Raw genomic sequence first — 24,388 nt, forward strand, 5'->3', positions numbered from 1 at the left:
TAATGAACATGACATGTCAAAATCTGTATCACGTAATATCAACCCTCGACCTATATCACCCGACGGGCCGGTGGTCCTTGGTGTGATATAGGAGTCTCGGGTTGATATCACATGTGATACAGATTTTGACATACAATATTCAGTATATATCAAATCCATAAATCAAATGTCATCAACAAATCTTCACGTGAACAAACACGAAGGTACTTGAGGGTGGATGAGCTTAGGTGATTAAAAAAGTAATCAAGGGAATTAACCAAGATTCAATCTAAAGTCAAAAGAATCTAATCTAAGATTCTAATATGACGTCTTCAACCGGCTTTGACACCACGAATGTGGTCGATTTTCGATTGCTACTTCATTCACCCTTTCCTTCATTAAAAAGTTTCACTAGCGTAAAGCTTACACCCGAATATGAACAAATATGGCGCGTCTATTGTTACCGTAAAAGGTCGCGAAAATGTCAAAAAAATACCGTGATTGTCATATTAGGATCGAAATAAAGAAACAAAAGCAAATGAGCACCTCGGACTACATCAAAATCTGGGAGCACGGTCCCCAGATGCACAAGGAGGATGTTTACTGCTTTCTTTATTTTATAAGATGAATTATCTATACCTGCTTTAAACTCCAAGTTTTTATGGTACTTTTTAATATTTGATTTTCTTGTATAACCGTCGTTTTCTTAACATCTGACAATTAAATCTGAATTTGGTTGTTTACGTTATTTTTTTTGTCTTTGATTTTGACTATAGGTTAAAGGTTATTATTGTTTTATCATAGTCATTCTATACGTAAACAAAATCCTGAAATTTGAAATTTTTTTTCTGCATGTTTAATGCCATGTCAAACAGTTTCATTCGGTTAAAGGTATGAAACAAATATGCCTTAAAACTCAATTTCTTCTTATGAGCAATTTGTCTTCGAATCACAATACGCTGAGTACATTGTATTTATCGTTTCAACTCCATAAGGTCGCAAAAAAAGTCGGAGCTATTCTTTATGTTTTCATGAAAAATAATGTTGTCAGACGGGGAGGTAATTTGTGGGATTTCTCCATCAATGTTCCCTCCGTCCTGACGCGTGTCAATAAGGAAAGCTCTATCTGCCATAGTACGATTTATACTGGTCCCCTAATCGGATTATCTTTCCCCTGGAGATTTATTATTATTAGATTTGAGACCCTTCAACGTCAAATTCATCAAACCAGCTTGTTCTTAAATTCTGGCCTAATTCGATTAGAGCAGCGCCTTCGCTAAACGTCCACACTCAACGTAATGTAAAGACTGTGAGGTTTACACGCTCTATTAGACTTCCTTCCGCTTAAAACTTTCGTCGTCTCCTATGCGCGTTTCTTGCAAAATTATAAAATAATTTCAGTCACGAAAAGATTAACTTTGTCGACTGCTAGCCTGCATTGCTGGGATATGTAATTTATTTAAGGTTCCTGTTGCTGTTCTTTTTTTTCAGATTTCAAACATAAATTTAAATTCTTGAATTACTTTTTTTTAAAAGGTATATCAAAGTAATTAATTACCATGTAAAGAAAATACAAATAAACTTTATCAAAAGATTTCTTAATAACCTCAGAATGCTTTCTTTTTATTCTCTGCTGGTATCAATTCTTCAATGTCGGCTTTTATAGCCTATAGGCAGTTTGTGTCGTTACCCCATCAGATATCGAATTTCATCAACGGGGTTCAATTCGAAAGTCTCGTCAAATTTTCTTCCAATCGGGACTCCTTAGCCTTTCTAGTTACACAAAAGTTATTTTTAGTGAAGGGAAATTGCCGAGTAGTTCCGATTGAGTTTCTTCTTCGGCAACTGGATTTGACATGATAATTCTGATTAGTGTACTTATAAAAGTAGATGGCGCTCATCATAAAGGCTCCTCTATTTTAGGAACCGGTCAAAATTTATCGCCCTATAGGACCGGTGCAATTAGCAGTAGGACAGATACTTTTTTGATGTAATGCTTTTGTTGGAACACCACTTTTTTACACATAATATCCATATGACACATGTTTTTTTAAGAACAAATACTTTGAACTAAATGTTTTATTAACTTTAAAAAAAAACTATTATAACAAAAATAGTCTACAACATAGAAATGCAGTAGAAAATACAACTATTTAACATAATTCATTGTAATTGGAACCATGATAGGACACCAACTTTTTTCTTACCAAGTTGACCTAAGACATCATTTTTTTTTCAGTCAAATAGCCGTAAGTTTGCAACTTTTATTTAGGCTCTTATTTTTTTTTTTTGCACCGGTCCTATGTGGCGATAAATTTTGACCGGTCCCTTAAGGGAGTTCCGGAGACTCGTCATACCGGAACGTCTGTTCGATGCTCCTTTACTCCAAAGTAATACCGGAAAGTTATTAAGGAAGTTCTGGTTACTTTATATTATGTTAAGAGTTGTTATCATAATCATTTTTGCCGTAAATTGTCAGTTGTCACTATCAATGTTTATCTTATGACTTGTCACAGAATATTTGAATGTTTACATGTACAGTCAGTAAATAGGCTTTGGTTAATATCCACGTGTTAATATCTCATACCTTGCTCTTACGAGATGTCTGACGCTTGTCTCAAACTATTAAATGATATATTATAGAGGATAGAGTTTTGTCACTATATTGGTTAGTTTTTATTATCCCATCAACAAATCTGCTCGCCATCATTTTGTGAAAAAAAAATGAATGTGACGACTCTATGCCGCTAAAATCAACGTATTTTACAATTAAAAGTTTTGTAAGTGAACACTTTAACTTTTTTCGCACCTATTATTGGATTAACTGATATCGTGTTGTTAAATACTTAGTTTTTCCTAGTTTTGCCTTGTTAATCTTTTTGTAAAAAAAGCAGTTATTGTATTGAATTAGATCTTTAATATCCTTTGAACGTAATTGATATTATTCATGATTTCGAATGATACTGCATATCTTATTTAATTTATTTTATTTACCAAATTCATTCTAAATTTACTGTACTTTTAGTTTTAATTATAAAAAAAATAATACTGCATAAAATTAGAAAAAAATTGATTTGATTTCAGGAAAGTCGCGCTTTTCATTTGTGAAAATTTCCACATGTCGTACTTTTGATATTGCCGTTTCATCATAATTTAAAATGATGTATACTGAGGTTTTTCACTGATATCTAAAAGTGATACTAATAGAAATTTTGAAACATTTTTGTCAGTTAGAACTACATTTTCCAATACTATGAGACAGATAAAAGCAATAGATTTATAATTTTTATTTTAATAGGTTTTCATGTTGGATTGATCTTTCATATTCACTGTAATGCTCATTTTCTGATCACTGATCATATCTGTTTAAATCTTACTCAAGAAGTATGAAATTAAACCCAGTATTTTGTATTAACAACCATCTGATTTATTAAAGCCGTTCTATGGTGATGTTAGCAAGTCCGTTATTCATTATAATTGTCAAAATTCACAAAAATATTCTACCTACAGACATTAAACATAACAAATACGTCTCTCGTTGGCGATAATTATTTCTAATCCCGGTATTGTTTGGAAATGTAATGAAACAGGAGATATATTTCTCTCCTTACATCGTACAATACTGATGTCTCTCAGGAGTTGATGGTGGGTCCTTGTGATAAATCAAACACCTTAAATAATACCTGCCGTATGAGGACAGGTGGACTCGTGTGCAACACAACCGTGGGTCAATCCGATCGCAATCACTATAACACCTAGCGCTATTGACTGAACCTTCGAAATCAATAACTTATAAATATTCATGGCCTATTGTCATTTGATTCTAGTGGCTGATGCCAGACTTTTTCAACCAATTAGAGTTGGCATAAAGTATTAAGAATTGACTTTCTGAAGAAAAACTAAATTTGTTTTCATTCTGAAAAATTCGTGTACAAGTGGGGAAAATTGTGAAAATTGTTCAATAGAAGCATGTCCACATTATCGGACTTGTCTCCTAGTAATTCAGCATTCCATACAGAAAGTCCAGGAAGCCCAACGCGCACAGCTCTTTCCGATATGTTGAGTCGGAACAAGTTCTTAGAAGGTAAGGGCATATTTGATACCCCTTTTCCTTTATTAATAAAAATTGATTGTCCGTTGTATTTTTCAATATTAAATTGTCAGTTATTGGTTTTCAGCCGTATCGGGACCGGAATCAAATTAATTTGTAACGGAAGTGTCAATGAAAGTGATAATACAAATTATTTAAAGTAATTACTTAAATAAGGATTTTGTTTTGGTATTATTTGCAAATTAAAACCTGATTATAGTCACTTGATCTTACATTGAATTTGATTAACTTTTGCCATAGCCTGACGTAACTGTGATGGATTGTTGAACTGATTTTGTTTCATTGCTTTGTCATCTGATATCGGTGGTTTAAGGTAGAACTTTCAATTTCAAATAAATTGACATGTGTTTTAACAATTATTCGATGGAAGAATTGAAATGGTAAATACTTGCTTGTTTGCTTGTTTTTGTTAAGTTTAATTTCACTGTAAAATTTTGGATTAATGATAACCCGATTGTGAAACCGAATTACATCAGTTATAATGTGCTTCGTATTAAACGCTTATGTTACCATCATGGATTCGGAAATAATAACATATTACATTAATTATCTAGGACCAGCATTTCGATAAATAAGATATGCCGGATGTTAAAATTTCAATTCAATTTTCGGAACTATACATGATTATTTGGAACCAAATGTAATTTATTTCTGATATCCTTTTGTTGGTATAAAATTAATTTTGCATTAGATTGAAATTTTCACACCAACAGAAGAAAATAATTGACACAATTTGTATCATAGTTAAACCAATTCAAGGGACGGGTGTCCAACTGAATTAAATTTCAATTAAAAATTGACGGAGATATTTAACAGATGCGGGTGTATGTGGTCAGAGTCGGCGGATCCATATTCAAGCGAGTCTTGGTTTATTTGTTAGTTTTAGATGTGAGATAAGATTATATTTAAATAAAAATACGACTCTTTTTCTAATTGATTAATAATAACTATCTTTTGTAATAATTTTCTTATTATGATGTCACTTGATGGAATCAATTTTTGAATACAAAGTGATAAAATTAATAAAAGTATTATGACGAGATGGATAGTTTTTAACAAAGAATTAGTCAAGTCAACATAAATGATTATTTCATTATACTACTTTTCTTCTACTATGTACATTATTTCTATAAAAATATAACATACATGTACATAATTACAACTCCCTCTTATTTTATTATTTTTAAATGTAAGAGGAGGGTTTATCATATAATTTGATATTACTTTAACGGCTTTTAGGTCAATTCCTTCGCAGTAATAACAGAAGAAATGGGCATGTTTTGTGTTGTTTTTTTTTTACTCAAACTCATGTGGCTACGGAAATGTAACCAGAACTGTGGAGATAATTAACACTGCGCTAAACACATCAAATTGTGAGTTTTAAAGATTACGGAAAGTGAGCTTTTTATTTGTTTAATCATGTTGGACTCATTTTAAGTTCATTACAATTGCCAATAAAAACCAGGAAAAAAATTCCCGGAAAATGTAGTAGTTAAAGCTGTTACACAATGTTAAAATTTCGAAAAGGATGAAATAACTTGGCTCAGCCCACCTTATATATTGGAAATGCCTGTACCAAGTCAGGGCTATTGCGATGGATTGGAACTTTCCGATTTTTGCCCGGATATTGCAAGTTGTTACGAACTTTCTTTTCACTATTCCATAGAATATTTTCTACTGCCTATATTTTATCAGTGATTTTGACCCTCATAATTACTTTTTTCATTCTTTGGTTGGTAACTTACCTGATTTTGCTTTGTTATACAGACTTTTTGACTAATGCTGAGAGTTTATTAATTCGCTAATTTTATTATTATCCTTTATTTACAGCCCCTTTCCCTGTTTGGTTGAATATCAATTTTATTTCGTGTAAGCAAACAACAATAGATTACCATAAATCCCTGTATCGAGAATTTCGACCAGTAAAAAAGTCAAAATACCGTTTTCTACAATTATGAAATACGAACTGTATGTTGTAATATTTTAGAATGTTATATTGATAACCATGTCACTGAATAAAAAGTGTGTAAAACAGATCAAAATTGAAAGAAAAATATCTAATTTATCAATTTTTGAATTCTTCACGAAAATGGTGATCCCTTTAAATGAAACATATCCTTATTCACTCTTTAAAACTAGCTAAAATTAAAACTATTTCTCGCCAATTGAAAAATATTTATAGACTGGATTATTGCTAGGTCTGAACAATAAGACTATGGTACACGATATTTTACCTTCTGCATAAAGATAATATCTTTAGAAATTACACGTGCTAAGATACATACAAATCCGTCTATTACATGATTCCTAGATTAAATTAAAAAATATTAACAACATTAAATTTGAAAAAGACCTATAACTTAGAAAAACTCTATTACGCAGAAAAAGAGTTGACTGATTCTTTCATCGTGATTATAAAAATAGACAGTCACATGATCAACATTTTGATGGTCAAGATTTTTTTTATTTTGAAGTCGTAGGATTAAATTACAAATTAAGAGTAATGAGGCGACTCCTTTTACCCGACTGAATTAAAAGCATGTAAAATGTCATTATAAGATCAAAAGTCACAGTCCACTAATCAGACGGTGCTCGTCATGAATGATATTGTGTTTTAAATGGCTTTGTATTTTAGTCTATTTTATTGCTTTATCAAATAGGATGTTTCAAACTTTTATACTGTTCAGGTGGGCGTTTTGTTCAAAATTTGTTAAATTTATAGTTAAGTTATAATAATGATATAGCAGGTGCGCTATTAAATAGCGTGCACGCGTTCGGTACCTTGGGGCACGTGCAATAGAAAAACCGTTATCCCGACATGCTCTGTCGATCATTTGTGACAGATAACATAGTTTTTTTTACCTCTAAGGTTTTAAGCACTTTCAACACGGAAAATCGCTTGTTTCTACCAAATTCTCAAATCAATGATCATTAGTAATTCAATGTATAACAATGACTTTTACACAAATTATCACGAGGGGCATGGATGTGTGTGTTTTAGATGTGAAAAGGGCAAATGGCAGGTTTCGTAGGCTTTTTTAGTCTTTAAAGTACATATAAAAAATAAAAAGAATAATGATAATTCATTGATTTCTCTCTTTAAATCCATATTTTGTTCAAACCTAGAGTTATGCTATGCTAAGAATTTTTTAAAAGAAATTTTGAAGGTGGCATTATTAAATAATTTCAGTAACTTTTGTATAAAACAGAAACAACAGAATCACAAATACTGTGATTCAATAATTTATTGGGTTTTTTTTTAAGTAAACGCGGCATGGAGCCGTGTCCCAGTTTACATGCGTTTACCATGGCTTGAATATTGTCCAGTTTTTATCTGTTGGGATACCGATTGTTAGCTGTTTACGATGGCTGGAATGTTGTCCACTCTTTATCTGTTGTTATTCCGTATGTTGGCTGTTTACCATGGCTGGAATATTGTCCTCTTTATCTGTTGGTATTCCGTTTGTTGGCTGTATACCATAGCTAGAATCAATTTTTGATTCACTTGCAATAACGCTACCATGAAAAAGCTCAATATTTAACCATTTGTAAAATATATGAAAGGACTGTCTATGAATACTCACATGTAACTCCTATTAATTATCTGTAAAAAATAAAAACGTAGAAAGAATATTTTTACATTTATTTGACTAGTAATATTTAATAAAAGGTTTAAGGATAATCCGAATCATATGAAATAAGTATTTAAATGATAATAAATATGATTGATTTTTATTATTAACAAGATATAGATTACTTCGTTTTCTGATGAAAAAAATGCTTTTGATCTGGACCAATATATTTACCTCTTAACCATAGAAATAGAAAATTGTATTGGAATAAAACAAACATTATTTTAATTGCAATAGTTCTTAGTCCTTTAATATCCATAATTTTACCTGAAAACCATAGAAATGGAACAATGATCAAAATAAAACTCAGGTGAAACAGAAATAAAAAGGTCTCGAAAGCAATTGCCATCAATCCGTCTGCATGCTAACGGCGAACTCGTCAATGCGTAAAAAAGATAAAATCGGAAACAATATCGAGCGGCAATGAATAGTATGGTCTCCACTGGTACAAGATTGAAAACAAAATATTTCCTGCAAGTTAAAAGATAAAACTTCCGAAGCTAGGAAGTAATTTACCTTTTTATTGAACGGAGTAACGGTTTTAAGCTTTGTTATATTATCACGCGAGTCATCGGCCGTGAAATGCATCGAGAAAATGTAAATTTAATATAGCAAGTAAAATAAACAAAAGCGTTTTATTCGGACGAATGCCTTAGGCTTGCAGTAATTTATAGCACCATTAAATTCAACTTTCCTAACAGCAGATGATCAAAAGATACTTCTGATTACTTGATATTTTGCTTCCCCTATCTTTGTACCATTTATCATAAAAATCATCGGAAAAACGTGTTTTTTTCCCTAAAAAATCCTTTAGAAAACTTCAAAGTACATCAATTTTGTCACAGTCATACCAAGTTGCGGAATCAGTCTACTTCAAAATTTCTCCGAAAAGTTGAATTTCAACTACCCAGATGTTATTCACGTGCCAACCGACGGCGCACTACTGCAGTCGCATGGGATCTGAAACCGTAGCAATGTCAAACATTGACTTTATTACCAAGTCACACTTGTTTGCCACGTGTCAGACGTTCACCAAAACATTGAGGCTTCCGAAAGTAAAGTTTGAAACGACAAAAGGAATTCCGATGGGACGGAAAACAATTCAAAATAGCTTTCCTAAATGGATTGTTGTCTTTTCATACACAATACACAGATGTCAAGCGCAGTTTATAGGCTCTGTAACTTTCCTATTTACATTTCCATTCTTATTCAAATTATCTTGAAACTAATTTTGCCTTTTAGTAAAAATATTTCAGTTGCTGTCTTTAAATTTACAATGTAAATTTAATTGTTAAAGGTCATCTGAAGCATACGTGCCTTAATTTGGGTGAATTTTTGAGAAATTGGAAAATGTTTCAAGAACAAAAAAGTATTTTGAATTTTCTTTTAGTATAACAGTCGTTCCCATTAAGTTTAATACGAAAATTATCCAAAAAAAAAATGAAATATATTCTATTGTGTATGAAATCATTCATTGCAAATAGTATTTACTGCACCAAGTTAAATAGATGTCAAACAGTATGAATTACCATACAAGGAATTTAATATCAATACTTTATAAAATAGTCTTATTTTTATAAACATTCGCCATAATTTATAGTGAGCCTTTTTTTTCGTTTTTAACCTAAATAATTTCCGATGATAATTTGTTATAGTTAACAGATTACCAATGTTTCGATACATTTCTGTAACCACAGGGTATAATTCCATTGTCGTCACTCTGTCTCATACCAGGTGATGTACAGTCCTCTGGGTTCTATCACATTGAACAGGTGCCCCACAATAGGCGTTGATCACTTGGCTCATCTCAAGTGATAAATTGCACTCGTGAAGTCGAGGTCAACATTCTAGCTTTTATTAATTCTCAAGTGCTGTCTTGGGTCAGTTTCATTTCATCCCAGAAGTGACCACGTCACTCAAGACATAAAACTGGTCATTATGAAGGAGCGAAAATCAATGGACAAGGGTCGAGCAAAAATTGACCCTGTATTATTGTCGAGGAGGGTGACACTGCAATGTCCTTATGTGCAGAAATATGGCATAAAGTTACTTTATTTGTTCCTTTGATGGCGTTAATCTCCAACTTATGTTATATGAAGCCGATTTCATAGTCCTCGAGCTAGTCATTAAAAAGATATTAAATATATAGATTTCGCAGGATAAATGTTAAGCAGGGCTTGGTGTAAAATATAAGGCTAGGCAAGCCATAAAAGTTCAGTTTCATAGTTTTAGTAATGTCAAATATGGGTTTTTTGAATATTTAAAAGACATAATATCATTTAAAGCCAACTACGACTCATGTATCATGTCTTCCCATTTTAGATATCTGCATGAACGACTTGGAGTGAACTTTCAATTTTTTTATCATATTTTTGTGTCTATTTTAGATAGTTTTTTCAGCTACCAACTAAAACAAAAAGTGCTTCCAATGTCATGCGATTTGAATAGCATACTCATTTTCTTGCAAAATAATGGTTTTTAGTTTTTCGGTGTCCAAAGAAGACCCTTTGACCAATTATGAAAAGGGAAGATAACTAGATATTTTGTCCTTTAGTTAATCATAAAAATAGTTTTTATTTTATTCATTTAAAATTTACAGAAAATAATATTCACCGTCATAACTATAGACCCTTTTGTGGTAATTTGGTGAGCATGCTCAATATACACTTCCGCGAGGTAGAGCTTGGGTAGAACAAACGAATTTTCCTCGCGGAAGTGTATATCGAGCATGCTCTACGCATGCTCATCGACTGCCCCAACGTTAGTACAAAAGGGTCTATTCCAGTTTTTGGCGTACGTGAATATTGATCATTTCATTTATCGACAAATAAAAATTGTTTTCATGCACATTGGAACATGAATAAACTATGTGTATGGATTAAATGATTTGATTAAAATTCTTAGGTACGTAGATCACTGAAACTTGGACCACTTGCATTAAAATTTAAAAAAAATGATAATCAGAAATGTTAAAATTTACCATAAATGTAACAAACGCAAAGTACTAAAAAAAATCTTTAAGCTCGTTTAAGTCATTGCGGAGATGATATTCGTCTGGAGATCTAAGAAGAACCCATCTTAAACAATCTGGATACATATTTCATAACAAAACACGTCTATGAATAAATTATTGGTGCCATTGTTAACTTAAACAAGAGGACATTATTCATTGCCTTCTTAAAACGTGTATTTAGCATCACACATCTCTGCGTGGTTCGATCAAAATAGTAGTATCAATGTCTGTTTTAGTTTCGGAGAATTTTCCGTCAACAGATGGCGCGGTCATATAACAATGGTAGTCTGCTGTGTTCAGTATGGTGTTAATTCCATGTACGGTATCCGGAGGCCATCGGTTTTCTAGAAGCTTAAACGACTTGTCGACAATTATCTAACAAAATTATAGCCTCCCTTTAATTAATAGTTATTTTATTAATACCGTTCATTCAGAAACTAGTTGTCTTCATTGTCATTGCCAACGATGAATTTATGAAATATCCGTTATTAATATTTATTTTTGGAAAAGATTTCAAAACACTCAGTTTATTTCATTCTACATAAAGTAATATTTAATATTGAAGGTCATATTGGAATAGAGTCAAATTTATGTACATCTGACCAGTAAAACCTCTAAAAACCCCGAGCATGGGATGATCAAAGACAATTACAAAATTTCTTGAGAGCCCTGGATGTATAATCAAAGAATATCAGCACACATTGTTCCATCAGTTTGCATTATACATTAATTGTATACTTGTACAATTTAATTCAATTTACGAAAAATGTTCATGATCAAGACAGACGTCAACATTGCCATAAACAATTACAATGTAACAGCACAAATCGGAACTACTCGGTCATTTCCGTTACACTAAAAAGTTTTTCTTTTGTGTAACCAGAATGGCTGAGTAGTTGCATTCTGTGTAATATAATAAAAATAAGCTTAAAAAGTCTATTACAATGGGTAGATTAAGACCTTTTTAAAATGCATCTTATGTTGTTTTTTCACACACAGCTGCCATACCAAAGTGTGCTGGATGCGGGGAACCTATACTGGACAGATTCATTCTCAAAGTTTTGGAACGTTCTTGGCATTCTAAATGCTTGAAGTGCTCGGATTGTAAACTACAGCTCAGTGACAAATGTTTTTCAAAGGGAGATATGGTGTACTGTAAGGATGATTTCTTCAGGTAAGTATCTGTGCACAAGGAGATATTATGATTTGAAAAGGACATGAACTGACCCTACAGTTTATAAAGGGTCAGAAGTAGTTGAGCATTTGTTGCTTTGATTAAGTCAGTTTAAATGAAACTGTCTACATACAATGTCAACTAAACAGAATGTGTGTACGAGCATATAATAAATACAATACTTAGAACCTTTAAAACGGCAACGAATTTCAAAGCAATCTATCGAATGGTCTGAACTGGGGATAAATTTTGAGAAAATAAAAAAAGATATAGTTCAAGTTTTGCTTCAACTTATTGTCCAAAGCAACATTTTCGCTTGTTTTTTTTTTTTTTTTTTTTTTGTTATTTTCATTTAAAATACATATTAATTGATTTGATTGACTCGGCCTTATGAACTCGCAAACGAGGGAAATGTGTGAGTGTTCGTGATATTTCATAGAACGGCGCATATATTGTTAAGGTTTACCGGTGGAATCATTGAATTTGGCTAAGGTGTCTGGTTGAAAATATAAGAATCTAATGCAACTGTCTCTTAAGGTTTGCACACTTGAAACGTCTGGTGTAGTACTGTCATGAAAACAAAATAGTTAAGTTTCATATTTGTGCAAAAATTTGTTCAACAACGATTTGTCGCTTCCTATCAACCTAAAAATAAAGAAAGCTTCAGTGTGTAAGAGAAATGCTGTTTCACCAAAAGCCTAAAAACAGCCTTGTCTTAACAAGAGGTTGACCTGAGCAAAGAATGCAATTAAAGTATTGGCTTCAAATATTCTTTGTAGAGATTTATTGTAAATTTTTACCATTGCATTCGATCTGTGCTGAACTCAAATAATCTTCTTAAATAGTTAATACTATTAGAAAATATCTGATACATGGGACAAAAGTAATCCCGGTCGCTTGTCAATTATACTACACTGAATCCGCATTGCCAAAATAGCCTTGCTGGAAATATTCAATTCTTCCCGTTAGTGTTCAAGATCTGTCAACATTTAATAAAACAATAATAAAAGTGCCTAAAGAAATATTTTCGTATGACCCAACAGATTGTTTATCTGGGTTACCTAAAGTCACCTTGGGTCTTAACTTACTTTTCGAGGAGGAGGAGTCTCATACAATGGTGGTACTTCCATACTGTACCGAACAGTTTTATATCTACATTTCAAGTAGTTTGTTCACCAATCAATTCACACAAAACAACTATTTGAAAGTTTAATAACGTTTACAATGTTTTCTGGTCGGCTAATATGCAGAAACACACGAGGTTCACGAGGAAGGTTTCATGTGTCCTCACGATCTGTAGGCCTGTCCAAACGACCTTACGATCAGCGTTTATTCAGCGAATTTGCAAACGTTTCATTCAAACTTTTGTGAATAATCTATCTAAGTTATTGAACTCTAACAGCCTACTGAAACACGGTAAACCAAATTGTTTCAGCAGACCTCTTGCTGGTTTCTATGGTCATTACAATATGTTTCCTCAGCTATTCTGTCTGAAATGCTGTGGTTATTTGTCAGACTGAACTCAAACTGACTGACCGACTGACAATTTAATAATGTTTGCACGTATTACCGTTTTATCTACTTGGAGTATAGATACTTTTGTAATATTCTACCATGTGTTAATGTCATCAATGACTACAGGAAAAAAATGATATCAAGACAAGACTTCAGTCCTTTCAGTCATATAGTAATATAAAGATAAGGAATTTCAATTCCGATGAGGGTCTGAAAAAAAAAAGAGGAGAAAGAACGCGCGGTCTAAGTAAGGCAGCTGATTAAACAGACAGACTGTGTCATGTAGTACTTATCGTCATGTTTGAGGGGTCGTGACTGATACTGCGTTCTTATAAGTATAATGTTGAAAAACGAATACAAAATCAATGGAATGCTGCGTGTAAGGAAACAATTTGTTAAGAAATGTATACCAATCCAACAGAAAATACGGGGAAATATTTTATAAATCCATGGAAATTCGCATGTCGGATAATAACATAAGATTATATTGCACGTGTATTTCATTGTAATATGCTTAAGGTAGCAGGTATTTTAGTCATGGAACAAAGCATCTTATTGATTCAGGTAGTATTAAACTTTCGACAGGATATCGAACTGACCAGAATTATAACAAAATACCTTGCAACCACACGATAGAAGGTAACCTAAACATTGATCTTCTAATCGGATTTTCATCTTCAGAATTCAATGTTACAAAAATAATGCAAGACAAAAATATTTTCTTTGTTCCAATATGAGTCTAGTACTTCGTTAAACTTTCAACATGCTCTTTGTAAACAATAATCAGAAATATTTTTGAATTTCTTAAAACCAACTGTAATTTGGTACATGTATATTGGGATTGAGTTTTAAGACATCACCGAAAAACTAAAGTAGAATATGAAAACATAAACGTCTGTAAATCGTAACGGTTTTGTATAAAATGCAATAGCGTTGGAGGTGATTCATGAAAGTCGTAATCTTCGTATGCCTTAAATCAGAGTATTTTCATATAACTGCATTATTGTGGTCCGTTCTGTTGACTTGTAGAGTCTCATTTTAGATTTTCCTCAAATCGTTTCTCAACTCAATGATTTGATAGTTCCACCGTTGATTTTTTGTCTACATTATTCAAGTATTTGAAACTTCGTTGGCCGTTTAATATTCTGGAAGTCTCAAAATCTACGTCGAACATTATTTGCAAAATTGTACATGGCATTTTTAAATTTTAGTATGACAGTCAAATTTACAAATACACAACACGAATTGTTTTAAGCGGACAGAATGCGGGCAGTACACATTTCTGCTGTACATAGTGCGTCTGAACGATCTTTACAAACGGCACGATTTGCCGCACGCGATTACAATGCTCTAGTTCCTACAACTTATCGTGGGTAACCTATGATAGTAACCAATCAAGGTAAAGCACATTTACATTTACATTAAGTTCAAAACAAAAATACGCGGTCATTCATATTTTAGAAGTTAATGGATTTACTATATTTCTCGGGTATTCTTCTTTTAAGCTGTTCTGTATAAAATAATAAATAAAGAACCACTACATAACCTGGCCTTCTTCCGTTGAAACCATTTAGCGTATTTGATTGACTACAAATTGAAGCACGTGTATACCGTTTCATCTTGATGTAATTCATCGTGTAGGTCGGAATGAACGATATTCGGGGGATTTATTTTTTTTTTTACTTTGCAAGTACAATACTTTCGTTTTCAAATTCAAAAGGAAGCGAGGGTGACTTGAAAATCAGTAACAAACCTAAGTTGATAGGAAGCTATAGAACTTCTGAAGAATATCAACAAGCATTATATTTGTTTACATTGTCCTCTTTGTCTGCTTGATCACTTCAATGATTTTAAAGCCATATCTTATTGTTTTGTTTGCCTTGACGCTAGTATTACAACATGTAAGTTTTCATTTAAAAACTGTTCTTCCGACGGTCGAGTGTTCATAAAGAAAATTAAACGTTCTATCCTGTCATGAGTGCGATATTAACGGGTTTCTATTTACTAATTTGTTTCTGTGCAATAAATGAAGTTGTAGAAGTTTGCTTAGGCTCAGCAGCAGTCTTTATTAATATCAAACAGGAGGTGATTCCTGTACGTCCAAAATCTTCCCAATTTACGTTTATATCTTATTCAGAAACACTTACAGACCACATACCTACTTTTAGTTAAACATTAGATTGTTGCACTTTTTAGGTAAAATTATAGATTCTTTATGAAATTGATACCATCCACCATATGTTCGGTGAGTTTTTCTACACACCTTTACATGGCTAAGTACATATATTTTCGATTTATTTTTATCCCAGATAAAACGAAGCATGTATGGCGATATCTTGTGAACTTAACAGTTATACAATTCGTTCAATGACCACCAGGTCGAGTCCACTTTCCACCCTTTTATTGCCATGTTCTCTTCTTTCAAAATTAAGTATGCATACACTTAGATATATCCCCGTGTTCATATTTCCTGATAAAGTTCTCAGCTCTTGATACTAGTCAGGTTATCTTTTGGTCATATTACTGAACAACATTAAACCTGAATATGTACACCAGTTAGAATACATCTTAAAAAGATTATGTAAAGTTCTGTCTTTGTGTAATTTGACTAACTGCTAAATATATCTTGTCAGACTCTCAAACACCTTTTTTCTCATATTTCACTAGGAAAACGGAGATTGGTAGTCTTTGTTTAATGCTGAAGTTAACAGTCAATACACGTGATCTCGCATAGCACATTAAAAGTTTTTAAAATGGATCAAAGCGTAAAATAGAAAGTCGCCTGTACAGAAGTGCAAATAGTTGCATTTTATCCTACGTTATTGTGGCAAAAGTTATTGCTTGACTTGAATTCATTAAGTCCAAGCACATAAAAAACTATATTATTATAACTTAAATACTGCACCGCTGATGCCGAATGAGTGTGAATGGCATTTTTCTTATTAAAATTGTAATGTACAAAATCATTTTTTTTTGGGGGGGGGGAGGGTTCACATAATTTGGTTGACATGCGTTATAAGTGTGTTGCCTTTGACCTTCATGGTTTCTGGCAACTTGTATTTCGCTTATTGTTCTTAATATAATTAATATTCTGATTTATTTATTTTCCAAAATGGAAAACAGGAATAACAATTGCTAAATCCTTTTGTGAAGTAATACAAATAAACACACAGAATTTTCTGTGTACGATACGTGTTCTAGCATGTTGTAAACAAATTATCCAATTCTATTCAGATAATACTGACTGCATGACCATTTATTAATTAGTGTTTGCACGGACCTGGTCGCATCTGTCTACCAATCATATGCAATTTTTATTTTTGAATTTACTGAAATCGAAATATAGCTAGAAATTAAGTAATTTTTAATATAATCTATTCTTGTTAAGAGCCATTCGTAATTCGCATAAATGTACAAATAATGAATGACTGAATAAAGGTTGCGTCCAGGTGAAATCATGGAATCCCTGGAAAAGAATTCACATCTTGGTCGACATATATAGACAACGCAGTTGTTACCAAAACATACGCAATGTAGGAAAGAAAATACGTTATAACCAGGACTCCGGATGTTATAAGAACATACTTGTGCGGTATAAAATAATACAAAATACACATGACTATTCCAATATGAAAGGAGGGTAAACTAAGGAGAAATAACTTAACCACTCCTCGTTATTAAATTGGACACATTTTATCGATCGGAGACCATTATTAGTTATTCTGTGTCAGTTTAGTAGTACACTTAATTCTCATTTACAGTGTCCGAGTTATATATTTTAGCTTCAAGTGTCTTATCACTTGAACTCAAATGACACCAGTTGCCCCATGAGAGTATGATACGCCCGACCCTACATTGAAGCAAACTAAAAAATGCCAAGACTCGTCAAAATTTTCTTTTATAAGTAAACACACCCTTGAGCCCACCATAACAAACGGTTAATAAGTTAAGGAAAGATAAAAGGCCGTAATGTTACGGTGCGACAACTTAACACGGGTGGACAGACGAACAGACAAAATGCGACTGTCTTAAAATACTGAAATACTGAAAAGCTCGATATTTCATTTGAACTACAATAATAATGACCGACAGTGAAATGAATTTAGAACCTTATCTTTTATACCTCTTACATCAACATGAATATTACTGTACTAATGTTCTTACTAAGTCAAATAAACGCTGAGTGTAAATCTCTATATGCGTCCTGTTTCAGCAATAAAATCATAAAAAGTAAGTCATAATGCAGGAATCTTTTTTGCTTCATATGTTTGTGATGATGCCACATATAATACATGTTTTAGTGAATGGATGTATGTAGTGATCACTTCTGTTTTTTGTTTTAACTGATCGTATAATATTAAATGTTTCTGTGTCTGTATTTGATATTTTCGTCCTATTTATATCACTTGACGAAGCGTTAACCCTATTGTGCAACTCATAGGTCAATGCAATAAAATATAGAGAAAAATCCATATTTAATAATGTATATGAAGAAACTTTTTGAAGCGCAATATTACTTCCAGAGTCTGGATGGAAATTATTTGTTGCGTGATAAAACTGACACTCTGGAGTATTTTCGATAGATATGCCATTAATTAATTATGGTTTGTTGATGTTTTCCCCGCCGGCAATATTCTCCTCCATTCCTCATTTACACTTCTCTCAAATGAATTGTCTTCTGTAATGTGATTAGTTGCCTCTTCTTGACGCAGACTGAATAATTCATATTCACTTTAATGTTTAAAATTACCACAGCATACGCTTTTGAAAACCTCCACGTCAAACATACAAGGGATTAAGACATGTAGAAAAAAATGAAATTTCTTGACACCACTTTCTAGAATATTTCGTAAACATTAAATGAAGCGGAAGAATATAGAGCGCAGTTATTGCTATTAATGATTTCTTGTTGTATATAGTTTTTCCTCCATGTAAAAATTTGAAAATATCAAAGGAGCTGCGTTGTTTGCTTTTCTTAATGTGTCATGATTAATGAGAATAACAAACAATAGGGAATGAAGTTATGATCTGAAGCGAAAGGATGACTAAAATATTTTGATTGAGTGGAATCTAATAAATGCACAGAACATCTACCAATAACTTGCTTTCTATGTCGATTGCCTCGGTTTTGAAGGCGAATTGTGTCCTTGCTTGTTTCTGATAGTTTCATCTTAGATGCACAACTTATGGGATAGGGAAAAAAGCGCTTAGAAATAGACACATTCGATGCATTTACTATTATGGTTTTGAAGACGTTCCAAATATTTTCTTTTTTTTATTTTCTTCAAAAAAGAATTAAACAGTTTGCTTATATTTCTATAATATAAATGAACGAAACAGCAACTACACAGCCGGCCTAGATATTGCTACTTGAACTAATGTAATTGCATTTTTTTTTAAGTTTTTGTATGCTTGTGACTTCGTGAATATCTCAACCTGAGAAACCAAAACTAACCAACGATTTTCTGTCTAAAGATACACAAAGCACATAATAAACTTAAATAGGATGTATTTTTTTCGTCAGAACCGTCTGATAATTTCCGTCTTGTCCCCATCTAAAACAAAATATTTCCTGCATCTTTTAATAAGGCTTCGATATATATAGCCTCTATATGCTCACAATGGTTCCATGAAGTTATTTATTTGTTTTGTGACTAGACAAGACACTGAATCCAACTTTATTCACCGAAGAAACCATTAAATTTGCAGAAAAGATTTTATAACCAGGGACATTAAAAGATTGGTGGCAATATAAGACCGATAAAAAGACTCCGATCTCAAATACTAATTAAAACATCTGACTTTCCGGTCTTGGTTTAGCGAAGTATGGTAAGGGTTACCAATTGAATAGGCGGTTTAATCAGATACATCAGTTATTGAGCAAAGTATTTATAAGTTAAGAGAATATGTCCATAACAAAACGTCTCATCGAAATGATAATATTTACAATAACAAGCGGGTTAAGAAAAGCTTCTATTGCTAAGACTAAATGATTGGGTTCTTGTTGCTCTTAGTTTGGAAAAGGGCGTCTTGTACAAAAACAACAATTACTAGAATTTGTTTTGAGTGTACAATTGGTATACAGAAATCAAAATTTTTACTGATGTTTACAGATAAAAATTGTCAGACACAGTCTTATTAAAACAGATATTTGTTTTTTCATATTTTTCGATCTTAGTCGAAACTTTCGTAATGACTATATGTGCTGTAAAATTCTCATAGAAAATACTAATTTTTCTTTGATAATCGAGGTCGAATCCTTACAAAAATTATTTATTTTTCTTAATTCGGATATTTAACATTTAAATCTTAAATAATGGCTATTATTAGACTAGGCCATGACTTTTTCTACTATATTTTTCAGGAGATATGGTACTAAATGTGCAGGTTGTGAAAAGGGAATACCACCAACTGAAATAGTTCGACGGGCTCAAGATAATGTTTACCATTTAGAATGTTTCGCCTGTTTGATGTGTGGTAGGCAGCTCAATACAGGAGATGAATTCTATCTGATGGAAGACAGAAAACTTGTCTGTAAAACTGACTACGAATCAGCCAAAGCTAGAGGTAATTCAATTATGTTCGAAAAATATCAAGAGTTCACTACGATCAAAGACTTGCCTTTTTAATGCATGGTCTTTAAAGAATTCGTATCACTACAATAGAAACGGAGTTAAGGAACAAAACGTCATACAAAAAAAATAAATAACGAACGAACGAACAGACAAATATTTGGTCTTCGAAGATTTTATATCATTAGAGAACTAAGTGGCGTTCAGATATAAAACGGCCAAAAACGTACCTTTTAATGCATTGGCTGCAAGGGCTTTGCATAATTGGAAAAATATGTTCAGATACACATGTACAGTCACCACACACTTAAGTGTTACAACAAGGTTTTGGATTTACCACAAAAACCCAACTGTTCAGATAAACATTTTGGTCATTGAATGAAAAATTTTTGTCAGATACAAAATCATAAAAAAAAGTTTCACTGTAATGCATTTGAGCATGTATGATTAACGTGGAAAAGGACATGTAGCAAAAAGATTTAGTACATGAGTTTTTATGAATACCAATTAGTGATATAAATAAAAATTAAGGTTGTAAGTTAATATATTCATGAAAATTATAAACTACGATTGTGACATAGATTGATATTTGTGTTAAAACGTAAAAGTTCTATTGTTTTAGTGCTACTAAATATATTCTGATTAATTAAGAAACGTTGTTCGTTTATTAAAATTTTCGTCCGTATCATTATGGCACAAAACAGTCGAAAACTAAACAAGAACTCTAATTGGACGAAATGAATCGATCTATCAAGATACAACGAGAAATATTTATCACTAATGAAGACAAAATGAAGAACTGAATGATATTTTCTGTTAATTTAAGAATTATTTGAATTTGCAATGTATATTATTATAAAATAAATGGTATTTTTGCATTAAAATATTCCGACCAAGAAATAGCACTTACAACATTCAATATAAACAATAATGCTAAATGGCCATTTAGGATTTCAAAACCGTCAATTGGTACTTTATAACGCTTTAGAATACGCTTATTCATAAATATCTAAACTTATGCTCTCATTTTTTATTTACAAAAACATTATCAGTATAATATTTTTTTTTATCTTTCATCTGCTTTTAGATACAATCCAAAATAACCATAAAAACGACAATATTTTTTTTTTATAAATTTCGGCATTAATATTTAATGGTTTAAAATTGCTCTTGAATCACACGTCCTTTTGAATCGTGTGCATTATTACGGTTTTAAATACCATATAAGTTTCGAATTCCCAGGATGCCTTTATTCCGTTATCCGAAGCCAATGCTCGCTCAAGTCATAAAATAAGAATATGGGATTTCTGTCGTTTGAAAAAAATTGTTCCAGGTATCTTTGAGTAATATGTCCTTATGAGATTGACGTTAAGTCCTATGGGTATGATGGAATATGGTAAATTCCACATAAATTGATTTTAATACCTGGATTGTAGCTCCAGGTAGAGAATTTCATCTGAGTAAAAGATACTTTATCTTTTCCGACACCTGCGATCCTGAGTGATCGATCACCATTATTGCTTAATCCTTAAAAGGTGACTCTGTTTTTTTCTATAATCAAACTGCAATTAGATACACTTTGTCACTCAAAATGACACACTTAAATTAAAAATGATGATTTTCATTACCCAAGGGGAGTAAATTATACATTCGTCAGACAACTTTACGAGCAAATGAAATATTCTTTTTTTCCCTAATCGAATGCGAATGTAAATAAAGAACAATGCATCACAGCTGAACTATCCCAATTAAAAAAGACTTACCCTACCAAAGGGCTACATCATTGGTTCGACCATCGTATCTTTAACATAGTCATGTTTAACATACATAATAAACATACATTTATAATAGAAAATACAGATCAATTGCAACAGATTAAAAATTAATTAATTAATTAATTATCTGTAATTAAAACACAATTATTTCACCATCAAAACGATTAAATCATAGTTTGGAGACTCAAAATATATTTTACAACACCCAAATAAACTTTATTGCAGAATATGATTTAGATGCAGCAAACAAAAGGCCTAGAACAACAATAAATGCAAAACAACTTGAAGCTTTAAAACGTGCATACAACGAAAGTCCAAAGCCAGCCAGACACGTGCGAGAACAACTCAGTTCAGAAACTGGTCTTGATATGAGGGTTGTTCAAGTTTGGTTTCAAAATAGAAGAGCAAAAGAGAAACGTTTAAAAAAAGATGCGGGTCGGAAACGATGGAGTCCGTACTTTCGACAACTTAAGCGCAATGGAGACCCTGATAGCTCTCAGAGTGCTGACAATTGTTCGGATGACGGATTGATAGATTGTCCATATAGTAAGTATTTTAACAGTTTCATTTACGAAAGGAACTTGTTTCACATCTGTTAGGTCTTATTATGCATACACATAAGTATATGATACTTTACTTCATTATTTAACACACGTTAGTAAATCTGTCTTAAGATATGAGTTGAACAAGTGTTATAGCTCGTATCATTTATTATTTCATTATTTAAAGGTTTCATTTCACATTGCATAAGTACGGATACTCGCTCAGTTTTAATGCTTCAAACATTCACCTTATCATCGTTTATTTGTAGTTGACGATGATATGGATGATCTTGATGATGTAGACAACAGCAGATTATCTGGTGATATGTTCAGCTCGGGTCAACCTATGGACAGGGAACCAAATATGGGACAGGTACCAGTTGCTCCACCCGGAACACCTCCAATGGACAACTGGCCACATTTTACAAACATTCCACCTAATTCTACTGGCTTCATAGGACGCCAGTCACCAAACATTCCTATGTCGCACCCAAATTCACATCTGTTGTCAATGGAAAATATGGCAATGATGGGCGGAGGTCCTCGGATGATGGGCCATGAAATCAACGACAATAACAATACTTTTACAGACTATCCGCCTCATACACAAAGTCATGTCGAAGTTTACTAAAAAAAAACTATAGAAATTGTCAAATTCTAAATATGTATATTTAGAAGTAAAAAAAACTCTGTAAGATTGTTAAATTGATTAGTGAGAACCAGCTCTAAAAGAAGTAGTGTATGATGTTTTGATATGTTGATCAACATGATTAAAATATACAGTTGAACTATTCCCTGCAACAAATACTCATAATGTATAGTTTTTTTATTTCTAATGTCAATCGTAAGCTTTTATGATATATGAAACTGATTTTTTGTTCTTTTAATTTCAATGTGCAATATTTTGGTAACATTATTTATTTATTTTATATTTTTTAGTTGTCTACTCTGATATGTGCAATATTATGTCTGTGAGTTATGATGATAACCGAAATATAATTAATTCATACAGATTAATTGCAGAATAATGTTTATTTGTTTAAAATATGATTTACAGTGTTGTATTGGGAAATACAAAAGGCAATTAAGGTCAAACATGACATACTTAAAATTTAATCAGTTGTTCAATAATACTAATGAAAATGCCCTCGTTCTATGCCATTTATTGGTCGTATACTTTTCATTTTTTTTAATATGTTTATTCTCTTGACAAAATAGAAAAAAATATGAGATGGTTGCATGCTGAATATTAGTACTCGTTGAATTGTGAATGATTTACAACCTTATAATTTCTTTTGACACCGATATGTGAAAGTACAAATTGTTCTTGACCGAATCAGGAGTTATCGTTCTTTTTTAAATTGCTTCAAACATGCGGTTTCACTTTACTGTGGGAACTCATGAATATATCTTTCAAACGATGAGCAACAATTCAATACAATTATACTGTTCGTATGGATTTTGAGATTAATTCAATTTTATTATTTATACATCTTAAAGGTTATCCTAATGATATAGCTATTTTTTGTTATATAGATTAAGAAAACAAACTTATTAATTATTAATTCTAAAAAGCAAGGACTGGTGAGAAAGCATACCACTTAAATAAAATAAATAATTGCGATTTAAATATGTATTTTTGATACATCTGATAATTTGGATATTTTGCTTTTGAAATGTTTATCACACCTTTTTAAACTGAAATAATTTGTGGAACAGCACGGCGATGTCTATACATGTATACTAAAAGTCGAAAATATGAGAATAACACTTCAATTTGATCTTATTGTCATTTAAACCTATAGGAATTGCCCAGTGCTCAACATAAAATTATCACTAGGCACAAAGAATATAGCAACAACAACAAAAAAGATTGCTGATTATTTAGTTTCTGCGCTTAAAAGGGGGTTCGTATCTTCAGTTTTACTCGATCGCAATTCATGTAATCATTCCAGTCTGAAAACTCAAATATTTATTTATTTATTATTTATATGTCTACTTTTGTTATTTTGTTGTTTAGACAAACTCGACGTTTAATGTATTGATAATGCCATATTGAAATAAAATTGGAAATA

At 32.1% G+C, this 24,388-nt stretch overlaps 1 protein-coding gene across 1 annotated transcript; it reads left to right on the forward strand.

Moving 5' to 3' along the window:
• The first annotated feature begins 3,904 nt into the window (after window positions 1–3,904).
• LOC148611402 (LIM/homeobox protein Lhx3-like) lies at window positions 3,905–24,388 on the forward strand. The gene is made up of 5 exons (XM_088591916.1): window positions 3,905–4,063; window positions 11,735–11,909; window positions 19,789–19,991; window positions 21,997–22,317; window positions 22,583–24,388. The coding sequence occupies exons 1-5, from the start codon at window positions 3,949–3,951 to the stop codon at window positions 22,942–22,944; spliced, it is 1,176 nt and encodes a 391-aa protein (XP_088448042.1). The 5' UTR covers window positions 3,905–3,948; the 3' UTR covers window positions 22,945–24,388.

The sequence above is a fragment of the Perna viridis genome, chromosome 7 (assembly GCF_037379345.1).
Source record: "Perna viridis isolate PV_CMFRI_1.1 ecotype Kerala chromosome 7, ASM3737934v1, whole genome shotgun sequence".
NCBI classification, from domain to species: Eukaryota; Metazoa; Mollusca; class Bivalvia; order Mytilida; family Mytilidae; genus Perna; species Perna viridis.